This window comes from Stegostoma tigrinum, chromosome 14 (assembly GCF_030684315.1).
Source record: "Stegostoma tigrinum isolate sSteTig4 chromosome 14, sSteTig4.hap1, whole genome shotgun sequence".
NCBI classification, from domain to species: domain Eukaryota; kingdom Metazoa; phylum Chordata; class Chondrichthyes; order Orectolobiformes; family Stegostomatidae; genus Stegostoma; species Stegostoma tigrinum.
Genome location: NC_081367.1, coordinates 72,476,461 through 72,503,615, shown reverse-complemented (window position 1 = coordinate 72,503,615; position 27,155 = coordinate 72,476,461). Strand labels below are relative to the sequence as shown.

The following is a 27,155-nucleotide window of genomic DNA, read 5'->3' as shown; positions in this document are numbered from 1 at the left end:
AGGGCTCGTGGTATTAGCACCAGACTATTAATCCAAAGACCCGGGTCATTTTCTGCAGAACCAGGTTCGAATCCCGCACGGCAGATAGTGGAATTTGAATTCAATGAAGAAGCTGGAATTAAGAGTCTAATGATGACCATGAATCCATAGCCGATTGTCAGGGAAAACCCATCTGGTCCACTAATGTCCTTTAGGGAAGGAAATTACCACCTTTACCACATCTGGACGATATGTAACTCCAGGCCCACAGCAATGCAGTTGACTCTTATCTGTGGGCAGTTAGGGATGGGCATTAAATGCTGGCTTGGCCAGAGAGGCCCCATCCTGAGAGTGAATAAATTCTGAGATAATAAGGTGTGGAGCTGGATGAACACAGCAGGCCAAACAGCATCAGTGGAGCAGGAAGGCTGACATTTTAGGTCTGAATCCTTCTTTACAAAAGTCTAGGACTAGAAAGGTCTTCATTTCTGAAGAAGGGTCTCAGCCCGAAACAGCAGCTTTCCTGCTCTTTTGATGCTGCTGGGCCTGCTGTGTTCATCCAGCTCCACACCTTGTTATCTCGGATTCTCCCGCGTTTCAATCAATAAATTCTTACTGTTTACACTGAAAGGATATCAAAGCTGTGACAATGCCGTATGCCGACCCCATTGCAAATGAGCCAGCAAAAATCCAAGCAAAGTTCCCAACCGACTTGAAGAAAGCAGCAGCATCAAATGTGTCTGGGTTGTCCTTTGGACTGTATATGGAGATGGAGCTGGTGAACAGGGAAGAAAGAAGAAATTAAGAAGTGTTAGCACAGGTCAAACGGTCAGACCAGTTTAAAAAAGCTTACACGTGCCCACATTACGAAACGTTAGTGCACAGGTACAGAATTATTTGGCTTAAATTTAACAAAAGAATTCACGAGGGTGTTTTCAATACATTTTGAACTTGCACCATCTTGAGGTAATAAAAACGGGATCTGATAGCCTGAAGTAGAGAAATGATTTGCGCTGGTGGCTGAGTTCCGAACTGGAGGAGTGCAGCTCCAACAACAGTCAAGAGGCTTGGCCACAGTCCAGAGCATTTGCAAGCACCGGCTCCACCAATGTCTCCTTTCTGATTGAGTGTGCAGCACATCCTTCTCTAGAGCAGTTTTAGAAATTCCTTCACCATTTTCCCGCAACATTCTCCCAATCCGTATCTGGGTAATTGAAGCCCCACAATAGCTGCAGTTATCGTGTATCTATAACTCCCTGCAGATTTGTCCCTCTGCTGTCCTCTCACTATTAGGAGACAAAGAAAATAGCATGAGCTGCGAGAAAGTCTAACAAAATAGACTGTGGCCTTTCCCTTCAGGCGAATACTCATTGCAACACTATAATGTCTCAATGTCTCAGCTACAGGGAGAGGCTGAATAGGCTGGGGCTATTTCCCCCGAGCGTTGGAGGCTGAGGGGTGACTTTATAGAGGTTTATAAAATCATGAGGGACATGGATAGGGTGAATAGACAAGATCTTTTCCTGAGGGTAGAGGAGTCCAAAACTAGAGGGCATAGATTTAAGGTAAGAGGGGAAAGATTCAAAAATGACCTGGGGAGCAACATTTTCATGCAGAGCATGGTGTGAGTGTAGAATGAAGTGGTGGAGGCTGGTACAATTCCAACATTGAAAAGGCACCTGGATGGGTATATGAATGGGAAGGGTTTAGTGGGATATGGGTCAAATGCTGCCAAATAGGACCAGAATAATTACCGATATCTGGTCGGCGTGGACGGGTTTGTCCCGAAAGGTCTGTTTTTGTGCTGTACAGCTCCATGACTCTATCGCTCCCATGTCTTCCCTCATCATCACAGCCTACACTTGTTTTTAAAATAAATTCTTGTATCTTTTCCAAACTCTTCATATTGTGGTATATGAAGTGTTGGCTCCCTCAAATGTTTAAGCCATGCTTTCAGTATTGCCACGCTGCTTTCTCTCCTGTAGCTCAGCCATCTCTTTGGCACGCTTTGTGCACTGATGCAGTCTGGGTTTTGCAGTCCTTTGCAGTCTGCTCCTTTTATGGATGGACCCTACATCCTTCTCTACAATCGTTCAGCATTCCCACTTTATGGAAACTTTTCTTTTTTCCCACTTCCATACATTGGTGCCTATCTCCTACACACTGAGTTCAAACTCTCCCCGACCACTTAATTAAATTACTTTGCGAGGAATTTTTCTCACAGTCCTGTTATGGCGCAAACATATCCCTTTTGAAAAGGTCCACCACGCTCCAATGCTCCAGATACCTGATGCCTTAACTCTTGCATCACGCCTTGAGCCAAGCATGGAGTTTGCCTTCTTGTTTCCATGTTGATGAGCACGCGGCACTGGGAGCAATCCGGGTACTCCCACATCTGTTTCTGGACATTCTTTTGCAAACATCAACCCAAGGGGTTTCATTGGATAAGAGAGCACTTTCCCACTCTCCACTCAACAAGGTACTCCCCTTATCAAGTTTACCAAAGGCTACAGGCACAATGCTCTGCCCTCTCCACTCCAACATATTCCTTAGCCACTAATGCAGAAGAGTATCTGTCAATTCACCAGTGGTACTCCACACAAACCATCCTTGTGGACTTCTACCGAACCAAATCCCGATCACTGAAGTCTGGAACAAATCAGGAACATATCTATCACGCTCTTCCTTCTATCACCGTCAGATTCCTCATTAAAAATTGCAAATAAACCCCAAGGCCACCTTTTCAAGTCAGAGGAGGGCAACTATAAATGCACCAAGTTACCCAGCCCCCTCATTAACATTCCTTTCTCCTCAGAAAATCAGATGGAGATTCTCTGAAAGTAGAACAACAAACATTGAACCAAACACAGAGAATGCTGGAGAAACTCAGCTGTCATCTGTGGAGAGAGAAACAGAGTGAACGTTTCGAGTGCAAAATGACTCTTCTTTAGAGCTGTTTTGGGCTCCTAACCCTAACCCTGGTTAGTGGACTCAAAAAGTTCACACTCTCTCTCTCTTCACAGATGCTGCCAGACCTGTTGAGTTCCTCCAGCATTCTCTTTTTTTCCCCCGGATTTCCAGCATTGGCCTTATTTTGCCTTTAATCTAATTTGAGAACATTTTACCATCGCACCGGCAGGAAAAAGAAAGAACTGGACTTACTTGTGGACAGATCGGAGATTGATGGACACTTTGAAGATGTACTTAGAAACACAAAACATCAGCCTTCCTGCTCCCCTGATGCTGCTTGGCCTGCTGTGTTCATCCAGCTCTACACCTTGTTATCTCTCTACTTAGAAAGTTTGATGTGGATTCTCACGATATAAGCATCTTTCACCAAAAGGCTAATTACTTATTCCTTAAAGTTTTACCTTTGTGAACATGTTCTGATCTACATTTGACAACAGACTTGACTTGAAGTGGCATACAAACGCAAATCAGTGAATTATTAACGTGCCACATCGTTTCCATTTGCAATACAGTCACTGGGCAGTCACATCCCGAGATAGTTACAATGCAGAATATTAGTGCAATCCTGAAAACATTTACAGATAATGGTTCAGCATAATGGTTGGCTATGGCCAAGTCTATCATCATGAGACCGTTGGCCCAGAGAACTAGATAGAGTTTGTGGATCCCTGGTTCATACTGCACCATGACAGATGGCGGAAACTGAAAGAACCTGAAATAAAGAGTCTAATGATGACCATGGGACCATTGACAGGAATGACCCATCTGTTTAACTTAATTCAGAAAACATTCCTCAACTGAAGAAAATTGCAGTCCTTACCTGGTCTAATCTACACATGACTCCAGACCCAAAGCAACATGGTTGACTCTTAACTATCCTCTCAGCAGTAAAGGCTGGTCCCGCAGGAATGAATAAAAATCTCAAAATAAATATCAGGTTCCTTGCAACTGCTCCAGGTAATATTTTGTTAAAAACACTACTCCATTAAATCTGCAATCCGTGAAGGCTGGGTCAGAAAGTCTGTAAGGTTCTGGGGAATTTACAAACCCATGTGTCTTTTGGATTTAAGTGCTCACAAGTCACCGCTATCCCAATCATTAAAAGAGATAATTTTCATCAAGTTTTATAGTTTACACATTGACTTCACTCGCAGGAGAGGCTTACATGACGAAAGAGCAACATGTAATATTTCATGATTCAAGTCTCCAGCAAACGACAGAGGAAATTAATCAAACTCTCAGCACAGCAGCTGGGGAGGCTCTGAAAACATCCAGAATTAGAAAACGTAGGCCCTGGTTTTAAACTCATCAATGTGGTGGGAGGTTGTGTGAACAGGTTTGAGCTCAACACCAGGTTTACACCCTGCCTAATTAGGTCATACAATCCCTACTGTGTGGAAAAAGGCCATTTGGTCCATCAGGTCCACACTGACTCTCTGAAGAGCATCCCACCCAGTTGCTCCTCCCTATTCTATCCCTATAACCCTGCATTTCCCTTGGCTAACCTACCTGGCCTACACACTTTTCCTTGGCTAATCTACCCTAACCTGCACATCTTTGGACTGTGGGAGGAAACCGGAACACCCGGAGAAAACCAACGTGCAGACACGGGGAGAATGTGCAAACTCCGCACGGACACTTGCCTGAGGCTGGAATCGAACCCAGGTTGCTGACACTGTGAGGCAGCGTTGCTAACCACCGTGCCACCGTGCCACTCCAAAGCAAACATCTTAAGCTTGAAGTTGCCCAGCCACTTTGAGCTGACCACCTGGGGTACATCACTAAGGAGTCTTGTAGCAGTGGGATTCAAACGCACAACTTGAGAAAGATTGGAGCTTCAACCCCAGTGCCTTAGACCCCTCGGCTGTGCAATATTCCATGGGTATGCGGCCTGAAGCCTCCCCACTCTTGATAAATCAGGTTGCTGGGAGCAACGACAAACTTTATCTAAAACGTTGTGTCAATGATATATCAAACCAAGTGGACAACGGCAAGAATCCATCAGCTCCAGTTCCAAACCTGCATTGGTCAGATCCAGCCAATTAACTTTCTCCCTTATAAGATAACCAAGCGTGGAGCTGGATGAACACTGCAGGCCCAGCAGCATCTCAGGAGCAGGAAAGCTGATGTTTCGGGCCTAGACCCTTCATCAGAGAGGGGGATGGGGAGAGGGAACTGGAATAAATAGGGAGACAGGGGGAGGCGGACCGAAGATGGAGAGTGAAGAAGATAGGTGGAGAGAGTATAGGTGGGGAGGTAGGGAGGGGATAGGTCAGTCCAGGGAAGACGGACAGGTCAAGGAGGTGGGATGAGGTTAGTAGGTAGGAAATGGAGGTGCGGCTTGGGGTGGGAGGAAGGGATGGGTGAGAGGAAGAACAGGTTAGGGAGGCAGAGACAAGCTGGGCTGGTTTTGGGATGCAGTGGGGGGAGGGGATGAGCTGGGCTGGTTGTGGGATGCGGTGGTGGAAGGGGAGATCTTTCTCCCTTCAATGGTTTGGTTGACAGTGGGGCATCATGGATCATTAATTTGAAAAATTACATCATTTAATTTCATGAACATAAATCCCAACTTTCATTTCACAAAGCTTCACCGTAAATTAAGATCAATAACAGAGACGGGGTGCGCGTAATTTTGACTTTGAGATAATAAAATCAGGTGACATCTCCCAATTTTCATTTGCATTCCAGCTCAAAAAATACAGTTGGAGTGAAATGGAATGAACAGCCAACTCACTCACTCCGTACATACTCAAGTAAAATGCACAGTCACCAAATTCCCTGAAAACTTATTGGGAATTCCTAAGTTCAGGATAAATAGTCTGATAGCCAGCTCGTTGAGTGCACAGGAAGGTTGCTCAGGATCTGATCCTGGTACACAAGTTGGAGCCCTGAATTACAACAGAACAAACTTTTTAACAATTCATTCACAGCTTGTGGACATCACTGCCTGGGCTGGTATTTATTTCCCATCTCTAGTCACTTTGCATATGGTGATAGGGAGGCACCATCTTCGATAGCAGACGTCCTTAGGCCCCAGGTACACCACAATGCCCGTAGGAAGGGACTTCCAGGATTTTGATCCAGTGACAGTGAAGAAATTACGATATATTTCCAAGTCAGGATGGTGAGTGGCTTGGAAGGGAACTTGTAGGGGGTGATGTTCCCATGTATCTGCTGCCCTTGTCCTTCTAGATGGAAGTCATCATTAGGGCAGCATGGTGGCTCAATGGTTAGCACTGCAGCCTCACAGCACCAGGGACTCGGGTTCGATTCCAGCCTTGGGTAACTGTCTGTGTGGAGTTTGCACATTCTCCACGTGTCTGCGTGGGTTTGCTCCCACAGTCCAAAGATGTGCAGGTTAGGGTGGATTGGCCATGCTAAATTGCCCATAGTGTTCAGGGGTGTGTGGGTTATAGGGGGATGGATCTGGGTGGGATGCTTCAAGGGGCAGTGTGGACTTCTTGGGCCGAAGGGCCTGTTCCACACCTAGAGAATCTAATCAAATAAAAGTGGTCGTGGGTTTGGAAGGTGCTGCCTGAGGATCTTTGATGAGTGCCTGCAGTGCATCTTGTAGATAGTACACACTGCTGCTACTGAGCATTGGTGATGGAGGCAGTGGATGTTTGTGGATGTGGTGTCAATCAAGCGGATGCTTTGTCCTGGATGGTGTTAAGCTTCTTGAGTGTTGTTGGGGCTGCACTCATCAAGGCAAGTGGGGAGTGTTCCATCACAGTCCTGACTTGTGCCTTGTAGATGGCGGACAGGTTTTGAGGAGTCAGGAGGTGAGTTACTCACCACAGTACTTCTAGTCTCTGACATGCTTAGGTTCTGAAAGTAGCAATAGCTTCTGATGGTAGCAAAGTGTAGAGCTGGATGAACATAGCAGGCCAGGCAGCATCTTAGGAGCTGAAAAGCTGACGTTTCAGGCTTAGATCGTTCTGATGGGTTGGCTTTCACCCATTTTAGTTTCTCAGTTGGTGGGTTATGATGAGAGGAGACAATTGCTCTCTCCAAGAGGTACTGTGCGTCATGGAGCTTCTGGGGAGAGTCCGGCAGCATCATGGTGTTGGGTGGCTCCTGCTGACATGGCAGCTAGACCAGACAGGAGGCAGAAATTGCTCAGCGAAGGGCCTGGCAGGAGCGAGCAATGAGTACATGTAGTGTGACATGAACCCAAGATCACAGTTGAGGCCATTTTCCTGGGTATGGAACATGGCTGTCAGACTCTGCAAGCAAACACTTCAGTTTTTGTTTTGAAGCACATCATCTATGGAGCAATATTGATTCACATAAACAGCTAAGGCCCTTGAACAATTCCTGATTAGTTTGTATTTTTCTTGATGAATTATTGGTGCTTTGCATTCGTTCCCTTCAGGAGATGTGTGACTTGAAATGAGGAGCTGGACAATTGAAGTTACAGAAATGTGATGTGCACCCACACAGCATCCTTAATACAAGGGAAAAAGAAAGTCACAGAACCCCACTTGTAAAAGCACCAACAGCTAGATTAGAGGAGCAGGAAAGCTGACGTTTCAGACCTAGACCCTTCTTCAGAAATGAGGGAGGGGAAAGGGGTTCTGAAATAAATGGCGGGGGGGAGGAGGCGGATAGAAGATGGATAGAGGAGAAGATAGGTGGAGAGGGACAGACTGGTCAAAGAGGCGGGATGGAGCCAGTAAAGGTGAGTGTAGGTGGGGAGTTAGGGAGGGGATAGGTCAGTCCAGGGAGGATGGACAGGTCAATGGGGCGGGATGTGGTTAGTAGATGGGAGATGGGTGCGGAGCTTGAGGTTGGAGGAGGGGATAGACGGGAGGAAGGACAGGTTGGGGAGGCGGGGACGAGCTGGGCTGGTTTTGGGATGCAGTAGGGGGAGGGGAGATTTTGAAACTTGTGAAATTCATGTTGATATCAGTGGGCTGCAGGGTTCCCAGGCGAAATGTGAGGGGCTGTTCCTGCAACCTTCGGGTGGGAGTCTTCAAGAGCTTTACCACAGTTCTAACTGTGATCATCTCTTGGTCCAGCTTGGGGTTTGACAGCTGACGTATTTCAGAGGATGAGGGACAAAGTGAGGTGAACTATTGAGGATTGCACAAGAAAGCTGTTGGCTTGCCTTCCACAATTTTACAGCATAAAAACCAGGAACAAGGGAAGAGCATATCTACACACAACAATGAACGCAGCAGGTGATCCACAAGGCTATAATTTCTCTTTAGTTTCATGCCCACAGACAGTTGCTCGGTAAAATGGCAGGGTTGGGACATGGATGGACAGATGCATGGAGGGGACAGCACAAATCAGATGTAATGGGATCTAATGCGAATAAGCTGACAACCTGGATGTTATAACATCTCTGATGTTTGCCTATATCCTTCCTTTCTTAAAATGAACCGTGTTTTAAGTTCCGTGCAGACATTTTACACAACTCCAGATCTTTGATGAGATACAAGATTGAAGTTGTGCACATACAGAAATATTGATAACAATAAGAGGAAAGCATCCAATTACAGGGCACAGCACTGAGAAATGAGAACAGGAAAGCAAAGCTAAGTATCCAGCCACTGAATGTCAATAGATGCTTGGTGTTATGTCAAACATTGTGCACGTGGACCCTTTTGTATGTAGACTGAACAGATGGAACAGCTGTCAAGAATATTATGGTATTCATTTTTTACTATTTTAGTCTCATTGAATGGCAAAGGGAAATATCATAGAATCCCTAGAGTGTGGAAGCAGGCCATTCAGCCCATCAAGTCCACACCAGCCCTCCAAAGACAATCACACACTTCCCATGGCTAACCCACGTAGCCTGCACACTATGGGGAAGGTGTTGTGGCCGATCCACCTAACCTGCACATCTTCGGACTGTGGGAGAAAACCGGAGCACCCGGAGGAAACCCACACAGACACAGGGACAATGTGCAAACTCCACACAGACAGTAACCCGAGGGTGGAATCGAACCCAGGTCCCTGGCGCTGTGAGGCAGCAGTGCTACCACTGAGCCACCGTGCTGCCCAATGATTTAAAACAAACACACATCAGCTTAATAAATAAATAGCAAAGTCTAGGAAGCTCAGAGTAATAAATAGAACAACTGTTCTATGCTCTAAGTTTCTCCACTTTAAAACACATTGCTTTGAGGTAATTTGTCCCCATGTAAATATTCTCTCTGGCAGGAGAAAAAGTAACTTTATATTCTTTCGAAATTAAATACTTGGTAGTAATTTATTGTACAGCCCCTCCACACGTTTCGAGTTTGTTTTAGATACTGCCGTTTCTGCTTTTGTTGTGATTGTGTTAGTGTCAGAGATAAATATCAGTATTTCAATACCATTTCCGTAGTTAGTGTTATTTACAGAAGGCAGGAACTGCTGATACTTTAGTCCCAATAACGAATAACCTACAAACACACAAAGAAAACAATGCAAATATAACTGCTCCAAGAGCAGGTCAGAGGCAGAGAATCCTGGAGCAAGTAACTCCTGAATCCCCAAAGACTGTCCATCACCTACAAGGCACAGGCCACGAGTGTGATGGAATACTCCCCACTTGCCTGGATGGGTGCAGCCCCAACAACACTCAAGAAGCTTGACATCTTCTGGGTCAAAGCAGCCGCTTGACTGGCGCCACATCTTCAAACATCCACTCCCTCCACTACCAACACTCAGTATCAGCAGCATCTACAAATGTACTGCAAAACTTCACCAAAGACCCTCAGACAGCACCTTCCAAACCCACGCCCACGTCCATCTAGAAGGACGAGGGCAGCAGATACATGGGAACATCACCCCCTCCAAGTCTCCCACCATCCTGACTTGGAAATATATCACCGGTCCTTTACTGTTGCTGCATCAAAATCCTGGAATTCCCTCCCTCAAGCTTTGTACCGAGAGTACACGCATGCAGTGGTTCAAGAAGGCAGCTCACCACATTATCTCCAGGGCAGCTAGGGATGAGCAACAAACGCTGGCTCAGCCAGGAACATCCAAAATTGTGCAAACACAAATAATTCAGAGATGGGTCCTGAAGATTGTTTTATTGGTAGAGCGACGGAGTTTCGGAGCCATGAGGTCATGCTGCAGCTGTACAAAACTCTGGTGCGGCCGCACTTGGAGTATTGCGTACAGTTCTGGCTGTCACATTATAGGAAGGATGTGGAAGCATTGGAAAGGGTGCATTGGAGATTTACCAGGATGTTGCCTGGTGTGGAGGGAAGGTCTTATGAAGAAAGGCTGAGGGACTTGAGGCTGTTTTTGTTAGAGAGAAGGTGGTTAAGAGGCGATTTAATAGCGACATACGAGGTGATCAGAGGATCAGATGGGATGGACAGTGAGAGCCTTTTTCCTCGGATGGTGATGGCTAGCACGAGGGAACATAGCTTTAAATTGAGGGATGAGCGATATAGGACAGAAGTCAGAGGTAGGTTCTTTACTCAGAGAGTAGTAAGGACGTGGAATGCCTCTTCATCTCCAACTGCCATCGAGACGTTAACCGCCTCAACCTCTCCACCCCACTCACCCACTCCAACCTCTCCCCCGCAGAACGGACAGCCCTCCGCTCCAACCCCAACCTCACCATCAAACCCACAGACAGGGGTGGCGCAGTGGTAGTATGGCGCACTGACCTCTACATCGCCGAGGCCAAACGCCAACTCTCCGACACCTCCTCCTACCGCCCCCTTGATCATGACCCCACCCCCGAGCACCAAACCTTCATCTCCAATACCATCCATGACCTCATGACCTCAGGGGACCTCCCACCCACAGCCTCCAACCTTATTATTCCCCAACCCCGCACGGCCCGTTTCTATCTCCTTCCCAAAATCCACAAACCTGCCTGCCCTGGTTGACCCATTGTCTCAGCTTGTTCCTGTCCCACCGAACTCATCTCCACCTATCTGGACTCCATTTTCTCCCCTTTGGTCCAGGATCTCCCTACCTACGTCCGTGACACCAACCACGCCCTCCACCTCCTCCAGAACATCCAATTCCCTGGCCCCCAACACCTCATTTTCACCATGGACGTCCAGTCCCTATACACCTGCATTCTGCATGCAGATGGCCTCAAGGCCCTCTGCTTCTTCCTATCCTGCAGGCCCAACCAGTCCTCCTCCACCGACACCCTCATCTGCCTAGCCGAACTCGTCCTCACCCTCAACAACTTCTCTTTCAATTCCTCCCACTTCCTACAAAGGGGGTGGCCATGGGCACCCGCATGGGCCCCAGCTATGCCTGCCTCTTTGTAGGTTACGTGGAACAGTCCCTCTTCCGCACCTACACAGGCCCCAAACCCCACCTCTTCCTCCGGTACATTGATGACCATCGGCGCCGCCTCTTGCTCCCCAGAGGAGCTCGAACAGTTCATCCACTTCATCAACACCTTCCACCCCAACCTCAAGTTCACCTGGGCCATCTACAACACATCCCTCACCTTCCTGGACGTCTCAGTCTCCATCTCAGGCAACCAGCTTGTAACTGATGTCCATTTCAAGCCCACCGACTCCCACAGCTACCTAGAATACACCTCGTCCCACCCACACTCCTGCAAAAATTCCATCCCCTATTCCCAATTCCTCCGCCTCCGCCGCATCTGCTCCCATGATGAGGCATTCCACTCCCGCACACCCCAGATGTCCAAGTTCTTCAAGTACTGCAAATTTCCCCCCACAGTGGTCGAGAACGCCCTTGACCGCGTCTCCCGCATTTCCCGCAACACATCCCTCAAACCCCAGCCCCCGCCACAACCGCCCAAAGAGGATCCTCCTCGTTCTCACATACCACCCCACCAATCTCCGGATACAATGCATCTTCCTCCGACACTTCCGCCATCTACAATCCAACCCCACCACCCAAGACATTTTTCCATCCCCACCCTTGTCTGCTTTCTGGAGAGACCACTCTCTCCGTGACTCCATTGTTCGCTCCACACTGCCCTCCAACCCCACCACACCCGGCACCTTCCCCTGCAACCACAGGATGTGCTACACTTGCCTCCACCCCTCCTCCCTCACCTCTATCCCAGGCCCCAAGATGACTTTCCATATTAAGCAGACGTTCACCTGCACATCTGCCAATGTGGTATACTGTATCCGTTGTACCCGGTGTGGCTTCCTCTACATTGGGGAAACCAAGCGGAGGCTTGGGGACTGCTTTGCAGAACACCTCCGCTCAGTTCGCAACCAACAACTGCACCTCCCAGTCGCAAACCATTTCCACTCCCCCTCCCATTCTTTAGATGACATGTCCATCATGGGCCTCCTGCACTGCCACAATGATGCCACCTGAAGGTTGCAGGAACAGCAACTCATATTCTGCTTGGGAACCCTGCAGCCCAACAGAATCAATGTGGACTTCACCAGCTTCAAAATCTCCCCTTCCCCCACCGCATCCCTAAACCAGCCAGTTCGTCCCCTCCCCCCACTGCATCACACAACCAGCCCAGCTCATCCCCTACCCCCCTGCATCCCAAAACCAGTCCAACCTGTCTCTGCCTCCCTAACCTGTTCTTCCTCTCACCCATCCCTTCCTCCCACCCCAAGCCGCACCTCCATCTCCTACCTACTAACCTCATCCCACCTCCTTGACCTGTCCGTCTTCCCTGGACTGACCTATCCCCTCCCTACCTCCCCACCTATACTCTCCTTTCCACCTATCTTCTTTACTCTCCATCTTCGGTCCGCCTCCCCCTCTCTCCCTATTTATTCCAGAACCCTCACCCCCATCCCCCTCTCTGATGAAGGGTCTAGGCCCGAAACATCAGCTTTTGTGCTTCTGAGATGCTGCTTGGCCTGCTGTGTTCATCCAGCCTCACACTTTAATATCCGTGGAATGCCCTGCCTGCAATAGAAGTAGACTCGCCAACTTTAAGGGCATTTAAATGGTCATTGAATAAAGATATGGATGATAATGGAATAGTGTAGGTTAGATGGGCTTCAGATTGGTTTCACAGGTTGGCGCCACATCGAGGGCCGAAGGGTCTGTACTGTGCTGTAATGTGCAATGTTCTATGTTTGGCAGCTTGTTCCAGCGTGCCATTGTGATGTACTGACTCGGAAACTGTTAGTCTTTGTCGCTTGTTTTGAGGTTACCTCGTGTTTTGCTATTGCTAGGGGGCACCAGGTACTTACTTCTGTCAATTGCTATCAGAGAGCTGTGCCAGTATAAATGGAAGGATCTACATTTGGCTTCATGACTGTAAGCGAAAAGAGCCATTCCCCAGCATTTTAATGGCCAACTCCACTGAGTCAGCTTTTCTGTGCCAGGGCCCTGATAACATCAGCAATGCTGTAAACTTGAATTATTGAGGCTGAAAGAATGTGAGAAGCCAAATTAACATCAGTAGAGATCATCATCGTCCTGAGGGTGCTTAGCGTGAGAGTATCACTTGCAATTTAACTCCCATTCACTTTATCTCGGTTATTTTGCAAAAGGTTTACGCTTAATCATGTCACGAGCACTCAAGGGTTTAATTTTCTCTCATAATATACTGGTTAATACATTGACATTAAAATAATCTGCTCTGTTATTAGCTCATTTATTTTATTTGAAACTAATTAATAAATACTTTTATTTTAAACCAGTTCCAAGATGGCAGCAGGGTGGGACTCCTTAGCCCGAACTCATCTGCTCTGTCTGTTTCTTTCCGATTTGCTTCCCTTCTTTCTTCATACTTCCTGTCCCTGAGTCTTGAGTGAAGTCATCGCAGACTCCTGGCCTCAGTGAGGACTCCCGGCCCTGAGGTGAATCCCAGAGCAGATTGGAGTCACGGCCCCACATGGACTGGGATGGAAAAACCTGTTGTTCTGACCATTTTTATTTCTTTATTTTTCTAATTTCTTCCTCTGATTTTGAACTTAAGGGCCCTTGGTACTAAAGATGGCACCATAAGTGATGTCTTGAAACTTTTCACCCTACTCATGCGAGTACATGTGACAATAAAGCTAATTCTAATTTGTTTTCATTCATTCACTCGCTGGCTAGGCCCAGCATTTATTGCCCCAGGGGGCAGTTAACAGTCAACCATATCGCTGTGGGTCTGGAGTCATACGTAGGCCCAGGCCAGGTGAGGATGGAAGCTTCCTTCCTTTAAGTACATTAGTGAACCAGATGAGCTTTTACAGCAATGTATTCATGGCCATCGTTAGAGTCTTAATTCCAGATATTTATCGAATTCAAATCCCATGGTGGGATTTGAACCCTGATGGCCTGGGTTCCAAAATTAACAGTCTAGTGATAATACCACTAGGCCATCTCCTATATGGTCCCACAACTGTTGAAATCTTCTGTTCGAGCGTTTAAAATGATTGGCCTCCTGAGATCGCCAAACATGACCCACATTTATTTGATTCCCAGTTTTAGGCGATTGAGGATGTAATCTTTGAGCAATTTGATTTCAGAAAGAATTCAGAGAAGAGCAACAACAATGATTGAAGGTGGTAGCACCTAAAATTACAAAGAAAGTCTCCTAGAGGGGAGTTTGTGAAACTAACAGCTGAAAGCCATTAGGTACTGCTCTGGGTGTTATTATCAAATTAGACTGTGAGCATAAATGTACAGGAGAATAAAATCCAACAGCCCCAAACAAAAAATTCCACAAACAGCGCTTCTTTTTCAACAAGTAGATATGTGAAAATAAGACCATTAAAAAAATTAGGAACAGGAGCCGGCCATTCAGCCCCACAATCCTGTCCCACAAATAAATAAGATCATGCCTGATCTGGCGTTCCATGCCCAGTTTCCTGCTCTTTCCCTGGTGTCCCACATGATCAAGAATCTCTCTATCTCAGCCTTAAATATACACGCAAACACTGCCTCAGAAACCAATTATCACTATGTTCTTAACTTCTTTCAACTTTAGCGAATTATTTGCTTAGTTCAGCTAAATTGTCCGGAGCTCCAGTAGACATCTCCAAGGGCAATTATGTCACCATGTTAAAAAGAATGGGTGCACAGGATTGATCTGATCTCCAATAACTACCCACTCCTGCTCTGAAATAATTCTTCCCTTTATCTATGATCATCAATTGCAGTCCTTCATGAAAAAATCAATTTCTTTCAAGCAAACACTTCAATTTTTTTTGAAGCACGTCATCTATGGAGCAATATTGATTCAAATAAACAGCTAAGGCCCTTGAGCAGTTCCTGATTAGTTTGTATTTTTCTTGATGAATTATTGGTGCTTTGCATTCTTACTCTTCAGGAGCTGCGTGACTTGGAATTAAGAGCTGGACAATTGAAGCTACAGAAATGTGATGCGCACCCACACAGCATCCTGAATACAAGGGAAAAAAGTCACAGAGCCCCACAGGTGAGTCATGTGGCATGGAAACTGACCTTTCGGTCCAACCAGCTCAGGATCCCCATGTTTCCAAATTAAACGAGTCCCTGCGTTTGGCTCATATCCCTTCAAGTCTCTCCTTTTCATGTACTTATCCAAATGTCTTTTAAATGTTGTAAGTGTACCCACATTGACCACTCTCTCTGGTAGTACATTTCACCAACAAACCACACTCTGTGTAAAAGAAAAAATTTTAAAAGTACATGGTTGATTGATTAATTGATTGACAATAAGTAAAAATCAGTCAATTAATCACATCCTTTTTATAAATGTTTCTCACTTCCCCGTAAAAACAGGTACCGCTACTTTGAATCCCCCACTCTCAGGAAAAGGTCTTTGCCATTCACCTTAACTCTGCTCCTCGTGATTTTATAAACCTCCATAAGATCACCCCTCATGCTCCTGTGGGAAAAGTCCCAGTCTATCCAGCCTCTCCTTATAACTTGAGCCCTCCATACCCAGCAACATCCTGGTAAATCTTTCTGAACGCTCTGCAGTTCAATTATATCCTTCCTGTAACAGGGCAACCAGAACTGCACACAGTACTCCAGAAGAGGCCTCTACAACCTTAATGAGATGTTCGAAGTTATTGGGTAAAAATGGACAACGTGTAGAGGAAGCTGCCAGCAAGGATAATGCTCGGTCAAATGGGTAACTCTAAAAGGAGGTCTTCAAGGAACGAGACAAAAGTGCAAAATTTTAAGGGAGACGTTCCAGCAGCTGACCAACTGTCGGTGTGGTCAGCACGAATGGGCCAGAGGGATGCATGAAAAGCCAGTGTTGTGTGAAATTTACAGAATTCTTGAAGAGACACGGAATCCAGGGGGTGCCAGGCCAATCAGAAGCAAAATTGGCACAAAGGTAGGAGACAAATGGTAGTGGTTCAGTTTCAGGCCAGATTGTCTGTGTGGAGTTTGCACTTTCTCCTCGTGTCTGCGTGGGTTTCCTCTGGGTGCTCCGGTTTCCTCCCACAGTCCAAAGACGTGCAAGTTAGGTGGATTAGCCATGCTAAATTGTCCACAGTGTCCGGGGATGTACAGGGAGCTGGATGTGTTAGCCATGGGAAATACAGGGTTACAGGAACAGGTTGGGGGAATGGATCTTGGTGGGATGCTCTTCAGAGGATTAGTATGGGCTTTATGGCTGAATGGCCTGTTTCCACACTATAGCAATTCTATGAAGATTAGATCCCATGCTTGAGTGTTAGAGCTGGAAGGTCATGTTGCAGCTGAGCAGGACATTAGTTAGGTCACAAAATCAAAGTTGCTGGAAAAGCTCAGCAGGTCTGGCAGCATCCGTGGAGGAGAAAACAGAGTTAATGTTTCGGGTCCGGTGACCCTTCCTCAGAACACAGGCCACTTTGTTAGGCAACTATTGGAACAATGCGTTTAATTCTCTCTCATTGCTTTCGGAACGATGCTGTTAAGTGTGAAAGGATGCAGAAAAGATTTACAAGGATGTTGCCCGGGTTGGAGGGTTTGAGCTACAGGGAGAGGTTGAATGGGCTCAGGGTATTTTCCCTAGAGCATTGGAGGCTGACAGGTGACCTTCTAGAGGTTTATAAATCATGAGGAGCATGGATAGGGTGAATAGACAAGATCTTTTCTTGAGGGTACTGGAGTCCAAAATTAGAGGGCATAGGTTGAAAGTGACAGGGGGAAGATTTAAGCGGAGCAACTTTTTCACACAGAGGGTGGTGTGTGTATGGAGTGAGCTACCAGAGGAAGTGCTGGAAGCTGGTACAGCTGCAACATTTAAAAGGCTTCTGGATGGATACGTGAACAGGAAAGGTTTAAGAGGGATAGGAGCCAAATGCTGGCAAATGGGACTGGATCAGTTTGGGATATCTGGTCCAGGTGGATGAGTTAGGCCGAAGGGTCCACTTCTATGCTGTACACCTCTATGCCTTGCACAGCCTGTGAAAGTTACAGAATTAGAGAAGGTAAAGACATCTGGAATAAGAAGTTTAAACTGGGAGCCAACATAGGTCAGTCTTTCTCCTGTGTGGGAGCCCCCCACAGTTAGGAAAGAACAGAGCTGGCTCCGAGACAGTAGGAACTGCAGATACTGGAGAATCTGAGATAACAAGGTGTAGAGCTGGATGAACACAGCAGGCCAAGTGGCATCAGAGGAGCAGGAAGGCTGATGAAGAAGGGTCTAGGCCTGAGATGTCAGACTTAGAGCTGGATCTGATGTAGGTTCAGGTAAAACACCTGAAGGCAAAATGTTTGCCAAAACATGTTTCAGAAAAAATTTAATAAGAAAAATCAGATTCAATTGACTTACGTGATCTAGGAGTTAGATGAAGGTGGTACTTTAATGATAGAACAATCAGTGATTTCTCAATTGCTGTGCTTAACAGCCTAATACAGACACAGCTCTATGCCTAGATAATAAAATGTGAGGCTGGATGAACACAGCAGGCCCAGCAGCATCTCAGGAGCACAAAAGCTGACGTTTCGGGCCTAGACCCTTCATCAGAGAGGGGGATGGGGGGAGGGAACTGGAATAAATAGGGAGAGGGGGGAGGCGGACCGAAGATGGAGAGTAAAGAAGATAGGTGGAGAGAGTGTAGGTGGGGAGGTAGGGAGGGGATAGGTCAGTCCAGGGAACACGGACAGGTCAAGGAGGTGGGATGAGGTTAGTAGGTAGCTGGGGGTGCGGCTTGGGGTGGGAGGAAGGAATGGGTGAGAGGAAGAACCGGTTAGGGAGGCAGAGACAGGTTGGACTGGTTTTGGGATGCAGTGGGTGGGGGGGAAGAGCTGGGCTGGTTGTGTGGTGCAGTGGGGGGAGGGGACGAACTGGGCTGGTTTAGGGATGCAGTAGGGGAAGGGGAGATTTTGAAACTGGTGAAGTCCACATTGATACCATTAGGCTGCGTTCCCAGGCAGAATATGAGTTGCTGTTCCTGCAACCTTCGGGTGGCATCATTGTGGCACTGCAGGAGGCCCATGATGGACATGTCATCTAGAGAATGGGAGGGGGAGTGGAAATGGTTTGCGACTGGGAGGTGCAGTTGTTTGTTGCGAACTGAGCGGAGGTGTTCTGCAAAGCAGTCTCCAAGCCTTCAGCTCTATGCCTGGTGGATCCTGAGTATGATGGGACTACAAATTAGCCACTGGGATAAGGGAATCAGTTTTAAGCATTTTACTAACAAGAGCTGGTGTCATGCATTTGCAGTTTAAATCTGCAGTAAAAGAGAGCACTTTTTTTAAGTAAAGTTATTTACGGAATGTAGGTGCTGCCGGCTAGGCCACTATACATGGGCCGCTTCCGGTTGCCACTTGATTTGCGGGTCGGGGGGGGGGGGGCTGCTGGTACTAAGGTTGCACAGCTCCCTCTCATTCAGTTAAAATGCAGAAATGGTTCACAGCTCTGGCATGTGTAAACTGCTTCACAAAATTTACAAGAAGTTCAACGCAAATGCCCTTAGATTCACTGAGCAGCTCGGGCGGTTTCTGTGGCAGTTCTCTGTTGCAATGAAACGGGTTTCACCAGGAGAGTCACTAAGTACCGAGTGTTACTGATCGTGTTAGCCTGCAGCCACTCAGACTGACCCCAAAAGGAGATTACTTATTCACTGTAAGTCACTGAAGACGTTCTTAAAATACAAGATACCAGGTGGCATCAAGCGCTCTGTAAGATATCATCATTGGCAGCCCTTCGCAGATGAAGACGACTCTCTTCCACTCTTGTGGAGAGTCCATAGGTAGCTGCACAGACCAACATGGTTACTACAGGCTCTCTTACACTTGGGGCAGGTGGTGGGCACAGGAAGGGGTGGGTAGGGCATTGGTGCAACAGTGTGCTCCTTTTGCTGTTTTTAACCTGGCTTCCATTTCTTTCCTGACAGCAAGTCTTGAGGTGGCTCAACACCTTCCCAGATGCTCCTCCTCCACGTTGGATGGTCTTGGGCCAGTGATTCGCAGGTGTCTGTGGGAATACTGCACTTCCCCAGTGAGGCCTTGGAGGGGCTCACTGAAGCACTTCCACTGCCAATTCGAAGCAGGGAGTAGAGCTCCTGCTCGGGGAGTCTTGTCGGTCGGTCACACAGATGAAATGCCCAGGCCACTGTGGCTGATCCAGGGTGGTCAGTACCTGGCGCTGGCCTGGTTGAAGACGCTGGTGTTGGTGCATATTTCATACCCAGTGGATTTGCAAGATCTTGCGCAGGCAGCATTGGTGGTACAGACCCAATACCTTGAGGTTCCTGCTGTAGACAGGCCACGTCTTAGAACCATATAGGAGGCGGGTGGGAACCACTACAGTTCTGTATACTACTATCTTAGTGCCGGATTGGATGTTGTTCTCAAATTCCCTTTTCCTCAAGCAGCTGAAGGCTGTGCTAACACACTGGAGGTGATGCTGGATCTCTTCAACAGCTGCTTTGGCCAACAGGACACTTCCAAGACATTGGAAGTGGACACCATTCTCAAAGGTCTCCCCATGGACCCTGATGATCAGGGGTTAGCTCCACAAGGTTTGCCAGGCCAAGTTGATGGAAGATCTTCGTCATGAGCATGTTCAGGGTGAAACCCACCCTCTCGTATGCCTCCAAATAGTGCTGGTGGTGGTCTGGAGATCCAGGAATGACTAAGCCAGAAGCACATGGCATATCTGAGTATAAAGCAACAACTGCACTTGGAAAAGTTGCTTGAAAACAAACAAGGAACGAGAGTAGGTCTTCGTCCCTCTGAGTCTACTCCACCATTCAATACAATCAAATTTGATTTTAACCTCAACTCTACATTCCTGCATGCCCCAATAACCTTCCATCCTCTTGGTATTCAAGATTCTATCTCTCTTTATTTAAAATATTTAAATATTCTGCATCTGCTGCCTTTTGAGGAAGGGAATTCCAAAGACTGTCAACTCTTGGAGGGGAGAAAAACAGGCTCATCTGTGCCTTACATGGGCAATACCTTATTTTTAAACAATGGCACCTTGCTCCCGATTCTCCCAAGACAGGAAATATCCTCTTCTATTTATTTGGTCAAGTCCCCTGAGAATCTAATACTGACGCTCCTTCCAGTGTTTCCTTAAAAAGGAACTTTGACTGACTGGCTGACCAGCTAATTTTTAAAAAAAATTTATTTGTGGGGTGTAGGTGTCTCTGGCTGGGCCCAGCATTTATTGCCCGTCCCTAGTTGCCCCTTGAGAAGGTGGTGTGGAGCTGCCTTCTTGAGCCGCTGCAGGCCATTTGCTGTGGGTTGACCCCCCCCAATTCCCTTAGGGAGAGATTTCCATTTTGACCTAATGACAGTGAAGAAACGGCGATATATTTCCAAGTTAGGATGGTGAAGGGCTTGGAGGGGAACTTGAAGTTGGTGGTGATCCCATCTATCTGTTGCCCTGGTCCTTCTAGATGGAAGTGGTTGTGTGTTTGGAAGGTGCTGCCTGAGGATATTTGGTGAATTTCTGCAGTGCATCTTGTAGATAGTACACACTGCTGCTACTGAGCGTCAGTGGTGGAGGGAATGGATGCTTGTGGATGTGGTGCCGATCATACAAGCTGCTTTATCCTGGATAGTGTCAGGCTTCTTGAGTGTTGTTGGGGCTGCACCCATCCAGGCAAGTGGGGAGTATGCCATCACACTCCTGACTTGTGCCTTGGAGATGGTGGACAGGCTTTGAGGAGTCAGGAGGTGTTACTTGTAGTATTCCTAGCTTCTGGCATGCTCTTGTAATCACTGTCTTTATGTGGTGAGTCCAGTTCAGTTTCTGGTCAATGATGTTGATCGTGGGGGCTTCAGTGACGGTAACACCATTGAATGTCAAGGGGCAGTGGCTCGATTGCTCTTATTGATGATGGTCATAGCCTGGCATTTATGTGGTGCGAATGTCACTTGCCACTTGTAAGCCCAAGCCTGGATATTGTCCAGATCTTGTTGCATGTGAACAATTGGCTGCTTCAGTATCTGGGGAGTCACGAATGATGCTGAACATCCCCATTCCTGCCCTTATGATGGATGGAAGGTCATTGATGAAGCAGCTGAAGATGGTTGGGCCTAGGACACTACCCTGAGGAACTCCTGCAGAGATGTCCTGGAGCTGAGGTGATTGACCTCCAACAGCTACGACCATCTTCCTATGTGTCAGGTATGACTGTAACCACCAGAGCATTTGCCCCTGATACCCATTGATTCCAGTTTTGTGAGGGCTCCTCGATGCCACACTTTGTCGAATGCAGTCAAGGGCTGTCACTCTCACCTCACCTCTGTAACTCAGTTCTTTTGTCAATGTTTGAACCGAGGCTGTAATGAGGTCAGGAGCTGAGTGGCCCTGGGGGAACCCAAACTGGGCGTCACTGAGCAGGTTATTGCTGAGCAGGAGCTGCTTGATCGCACTGTTACTGACACCTTCCATCACTTTCCTGATGATCGAGAGTGGACTGATGGAGCAGTAATTGGCTGGGTTGGATTTGTCCTGCTTTTTGTGTACAGGACACACTTGGGCAATTTTACACATTGTTGGCTAGATGCCAGTGTTGTAACTGTACTGGAACACTTTGGCTCAGGGAGCAGCAAGTTCTGCAGCACAGGTCTTCAGACCTATTGCTGGAACGTCGTCAGGGCCCGTAGCCTTTGCAGTATCCAATGTCTCCAACTGTTTTGTGATATCACGTGGAGTGAATCGAATTGGCTGAAAACTGGTATCTGTGATGCTGGAGACTACTGGAGGAGAACGAGATGGATCATCCACCTGGCACTTCTGGCTGAAGATTGCTGCGAAAGCTTCAGCCTTACCTTTTGAACTGATGTGCTGGGCCCTTCCATCATTGAGGATGGGGATATTTGTGGAGCCTCCTCCTCCAGTGAGTTGTTTAATTGTCCACCACCATTCACACTGGATGTGGCAGGACTGCAGAGCTTAGATCGGATCCATTGGCTGTGGGATCACAGCTCTGTCTGTCACTTGCTGCTCTCGCTGTATTGCATGCAAGTAGTCCTGTTTGCTGGCTTCACCAGGCTGACTCCTTACCTTCAGGTATGCCTGGTGCTGCTCCTGGTATGCCCTCCTGCACTATTCGTTGAACCAGGGTTGATACCCTGGCTTGATGGTAATGGTTGAGTGGGGGATACGCCGGGCCATGAGGTTACCGATTGTGCTGGATTACAGTTCTGCTGCTGTTGATGTCCCTCAGCGCCTTATGGGTGCCCAGGCTCGAGTTGCTAGACCTGCGCGAAGTCTGTCCCATTTCGCACGGTGATAGTGCCACACACACCATGGAGGGTATTCTCGATGTGAAGGCAGGACTTTGCCTCCACAAGGACTGTGCGACGGTCACTCTTACCAATGCAGTCATGGACAGATGCAATTGCAGCTGGCAGAGTGGTAGGGATGAGATCAAGTATGTTTTTCCGTCTTGTTGGTTCCCTCACCACCTGCCGCAGACCCAGTCGAGCAGCTATGTCCTTTCGGACCCGTCCAGCTCGATCAGTAGGACTGCTGCTGATCCTCTCTTGGTGGTGGACACGCCACACCCAGAGCACATTTTGTGTTCTTGCCAACCTCAGTGCTTCCTCTAAGTGTTGTTCAACATTGAGGAGCACTGACTCATCAGCTGAGGGAGGACAGTAAGTGGTAATCAGCAGGAGGTTTCCTTGCCCATGTTTAACCTGAGGTCATGAGACTTCATGGGTGCCAGAGTCAATGTTGAGGACTCCCAGAGCCACACCCTCCTGCCAGTATACCACTGTGCTGTCCCCTCTGCTGGGTCTGTCCCGCCAATAGGACAGGACGCATCCAGGGATGGTGCTGCTGATGTCTAAGACATTGTATGTAAGGTATGATTCTGTGAGTATGACTATGTCAGGCTGTTGCTTGACTATTCTGCGAGACAGCTCTCCCGATTCTGGCACCAACCTCCAGATATTAGTGAGGGGGACTTTGCAGGGTCGACTGGACTGTTTCTGGTGTCATCTTTTCCAGTGCCTCAGTCAATGCCAGGTGATCCAACCAGTTTCATTTCTTTGAGACTTTGTAGCAATTGGTACAAATGAATGGCTTGCTTGGCTATTTCAGAGGGCAACTGAGAGTCAACCACATTGTTGTGGGTCTGGAGTCCAGACCAAGGAAGGATGGCAGATTTGCTTCCCTGAAGGACATTACTGAACCAGATGGATTTTTACTGACAATCAACAATGGCTTCATAGTCATTATTAGACTTGTTACACCAGATTTTTATTGAATTCAAATTTTACTATCTGCTGTGGCAGGATTCGAACCCAGGACCTCAGAACATGAGAGGTAACAAGGTGTAGAGCTGGATGAGCACTTCCTGCTCCAGCCTGCTGTGTTCATCCAGCTCTACGCCTAGTTATCTCAGATTCTCCAGCATCTGCAGTTCCTACTACCTCAGAACATTATCTAGGTTGCTGGATTAACAGGTCCAGCAATACTACTCAGCCACCCTTGTGGGGTGCAAACCAGGAAATTCTTGATAACAACAGAAAAGGGCTTTACAAAGTCTTCCTTCCTGAGAAAAGCAGAAGAATTCACAATTACTGTTGGTTCCATTTCTAAATGTCACAACAAACATCAACTTTTCTTTATTACTCACTCATGGCCAGCATTTATTGCCTGTGCCTAGTTGCCCCTTGAGAAGGTGGGGGTGAGCTGCCTTCTTAAACTGCTGCAGTGTGTGTTGACCCACAATGCTATTAGGGATGGAATTCTAGGATTTTAACCCAGTGACAGTGAAGGGACAGTGATGAATTTCCAAGTTAGGATGGTGAGTGGCTTGGAGGGGAACTTGCAGAGGGTGGTGTTCCCAAGTATCTGGTGCCCTTGTCCTTCCAGATGGAAGTGGCCATGGGTTTGAAAGGTTCTGTTTGAAAAAATTGTATCATAATTGCTGGAAGGAATTTCATTGAAAGCACCGTGGTTGAATTTGGAATGAGGGAACAGACAAATAAAGAGATCAATTCTGTGGAACTGCAGTTAAATATAATGTCAAGGAGCTCTACCAAAACTAGATTCAATGTGAATCACAAAGATTTCCACTGATTGAAAGTATATCTGGCACAAAAGGAAATGATTGTGGTTGTTAGAAGTCAATTATCTCTGCAGGAGACCCTCAGGGTAGTACCATCGGCCCAATCATCTTCCTTCCATCATAAGGTCAGAAGTGGGGATGTTCACTAATTATTTCACACTGTTCAGCACCTTTCTTGACTCCTCAGAGACTGAAGCAGTCCATGTTCAAATGCAAGATAACAAAGTGTAGAGCTGGACGAACACAGCAGGCCAAGCAGCATCAGGATGCCTAACCTGAAATGTTACCCTCCTCCCTCCAGAGGAACCTTAGGGGATCTCTCTCCCACTGCAATTCTCTTGTCCTCTCCACCTATCTTCTCCGCCATCCATCTTCGATCCGCCTCCCCCCCCTCTCCCTATTTATTTCAGAATCCTCTCCCCATCCCCCTTTTCTGATGAAGGGTCCAGGCCCAAAACTTCAGCTTTTGTGCTCCTAAGATGCTGCTTGGCCTGCTGTGTTCATCCAGCTCCACACTTTGTTATCTATGTTCAAATGCAACAAGATCTGGACAATATTCAGGCTTGGGCTGACAAGTGGTAAGTTACATTCATGCCACACAAATGCCAGGGAATGGCCATCTCAAACAAGAGATAATCTAAGCATTGCCAACTTGCCAATCAACATCCTAGAGGTTACCATTGACCAGAAACACCGTGGCTACAAAAGCAGGTCAAAGGCTGGGAATCCTACTGCAACTCACCTCCTGACTCCCCATAACCTGTCCACCATCTACATGGCACAGGCCAGGAGTGTGATGGAAAACCGCCCACTTGCCTGGATGAGTGCAGCTCCAACAACACTCAAGAAGCTTGATATCATTGAGGACAAAGGATTCACCTCCCCCAGCTTCACTCCCTCCACCACCAACGCTCAGCAGCAGCAGTGTCTACTATCTACAAGTTGTGCTGCAGAAATTCACCAAAGATTCTCAGGCAGCACCTTTTAAACCCATGACCACTTCAATCTAGAAGGACAAGTACAGCAGATACATGGGAACACCACCCCCTGCAAGTTCCCCACCATCCTGACTTGGAAATATATTGTTGTCCCTTCACTGTTACTGGAATTCTCTCCCTAACTGCAAAGTGGATAAACCCACACCAGGAAGGCTACAGTGGTTCAAGAAGGCAGCTCACCATCTCCTTCTCAAGGGCAACTAGGGACGGGCTATATGTGCCGGACTAGTCAGCGACACCCATGTCCTATGAAGGGACAAATCAAAAATCTCTTCAGCTTTAAAATAAAATGAAAGTTGGAAATGCAGTCCGTCTGGTTTTATGTTCTGTACTTGATTTGGAGTTACTGATAGCCTTGAAACCCACACCCATGAGTTAGCCCATGTCTGGTAATTATCATCTTCAGAAAGTGGGCGGTCTGAGTTAGGCAGAGTCAAAGGGGGCTATAGTTAGTTACAAAATTGCGCTTTAAAATGGCAACTCAGAACAAGACAAACTGTTCCCTTTGATTAAGTAATTCAACATCTGAGTTGACAAAGTGGATCCAGGTCACTGTTAACAATTGCTGAGGGATCATTAACTGACACATCTGCTATCGCACGGCTGAACCTGTCAATCCAACTGGAGGCTCTGATAGTTATCATCTTAAAGATGCTGTCGTCTGAACCAGATAAGCACTGGAAGCTTTTCAACGCTGCATGTTGCCAACACTTAGCAGTCTGACTATCAGCAGAGTCCCTCCTTATCAACAGGGGATTCCAACCATTGCCTCTGCTGAACCGAGATAAATTCCCTTGGATTTGAGAAGTTATAAATGCCCCCTTGCACTCCATGTCAGGCAAACAGAAATGTGGCTTGTTTGTTTGTTGAGATATTCGTTGGTAGCAATCATATGGGATAGACAAAGTCAGAAGTCAGAAATTCACCAAAGATCCTCAGGCAGCACCTTCCAAACCCATGACCACTTCCATCCAGAAGGAGAAGGACAGCAGATACATGAGAACACCACCCCCGGCAAGTCCCCCACCGTCCTGACTTGAAACAGCAAGTTACAAACCACACGGGTGGCTCAGTGGATGGCACTGCTACCTCACAGCGCCAGGGACCTGGGTTCGAGTCCAGCCTCGGGTGACTCTCTGTGTGGAGTTTGCACATTCTCCCCTTGTCTGCGTGGGTTTCCTCCGGGTGCTCCGGTTTCCTCCCACAGTCCAAAGATTGCAAGCTAGGGTGGATTGGCTGTGCGAAATACAGGGGTGCAGAAGTGGGACTGGGTGGGATGCTCTGAGGGTTGATGTGGAGTGAAATGGTCTGTTTGCAAACTGCAGGGATTGTATGATTCAGTGAGGTTTATTTGAAATCACAAACCTTTGGAGCTCTGTTCCTTCTCTGCTCCGAAAGCTTGTGATTTCAAATAAACTTGTTGGGCGGTAACCTGGTGATAATGGGAACTGCAGATGCTGGAGAATCCAAGATAACAAAGTGTGGAGCTGGATGAACACAGCAGGGCAATCAGCATCTCAGGAGCACAAAAGCCGACATTTCGGGCCTAGAGGATGAAGGGTCTAGGCCCAAAACGTCAGCTTTTGTGCTCCTGAGATGCTGCTTGGCCTGTTATGTTCATCCAGCTCCACACTTTGTTATCTTGGGCTGTAACCTGGTGTCATGCAGTCTCTGACTTGGAGAAATTCACTCTCAGTGATGGGTCAGTCTGCAAGTCTGACGCTTGACTAGCTGGTCAGAAATATTTGCACTGGTTAGAATGTGCCCGAAAAGCAAGGCTTGAGAGAAGCATTGTAGAATGGGGAAGAAAATCACCTGGAAACCCAGAGAGTTTGCCAAGATAATTAAGAAGGTAATTAATCATCTTGCTGAATCA

General features: G+C 47.3%; 1 protein-coding gene across 2 annotated transcripts in view; it reads right to left on the bottom strand.

Moving 5' to 3' along the window:
- LOC125457988 (sodium/hydrogen exchanger 9-like) overlaps positions 1-27,155 on the bottom strand; it is a 453,786-nt gene that overhangs the window by 307,158 nt on the left and 119,473 nt on the right. For both annotated transcript variants that reach the window (XM_059651223.1, XM_059651224.1), the window contains exon 7: positions 611-754. In XM_059651223.1, coding sequence (XP_059507206.1) covers positions 611-754 — 144 coding nt within the window. The remainder of the gene's footprint in view (positions 1-610; positions 755-27,155) is intronic.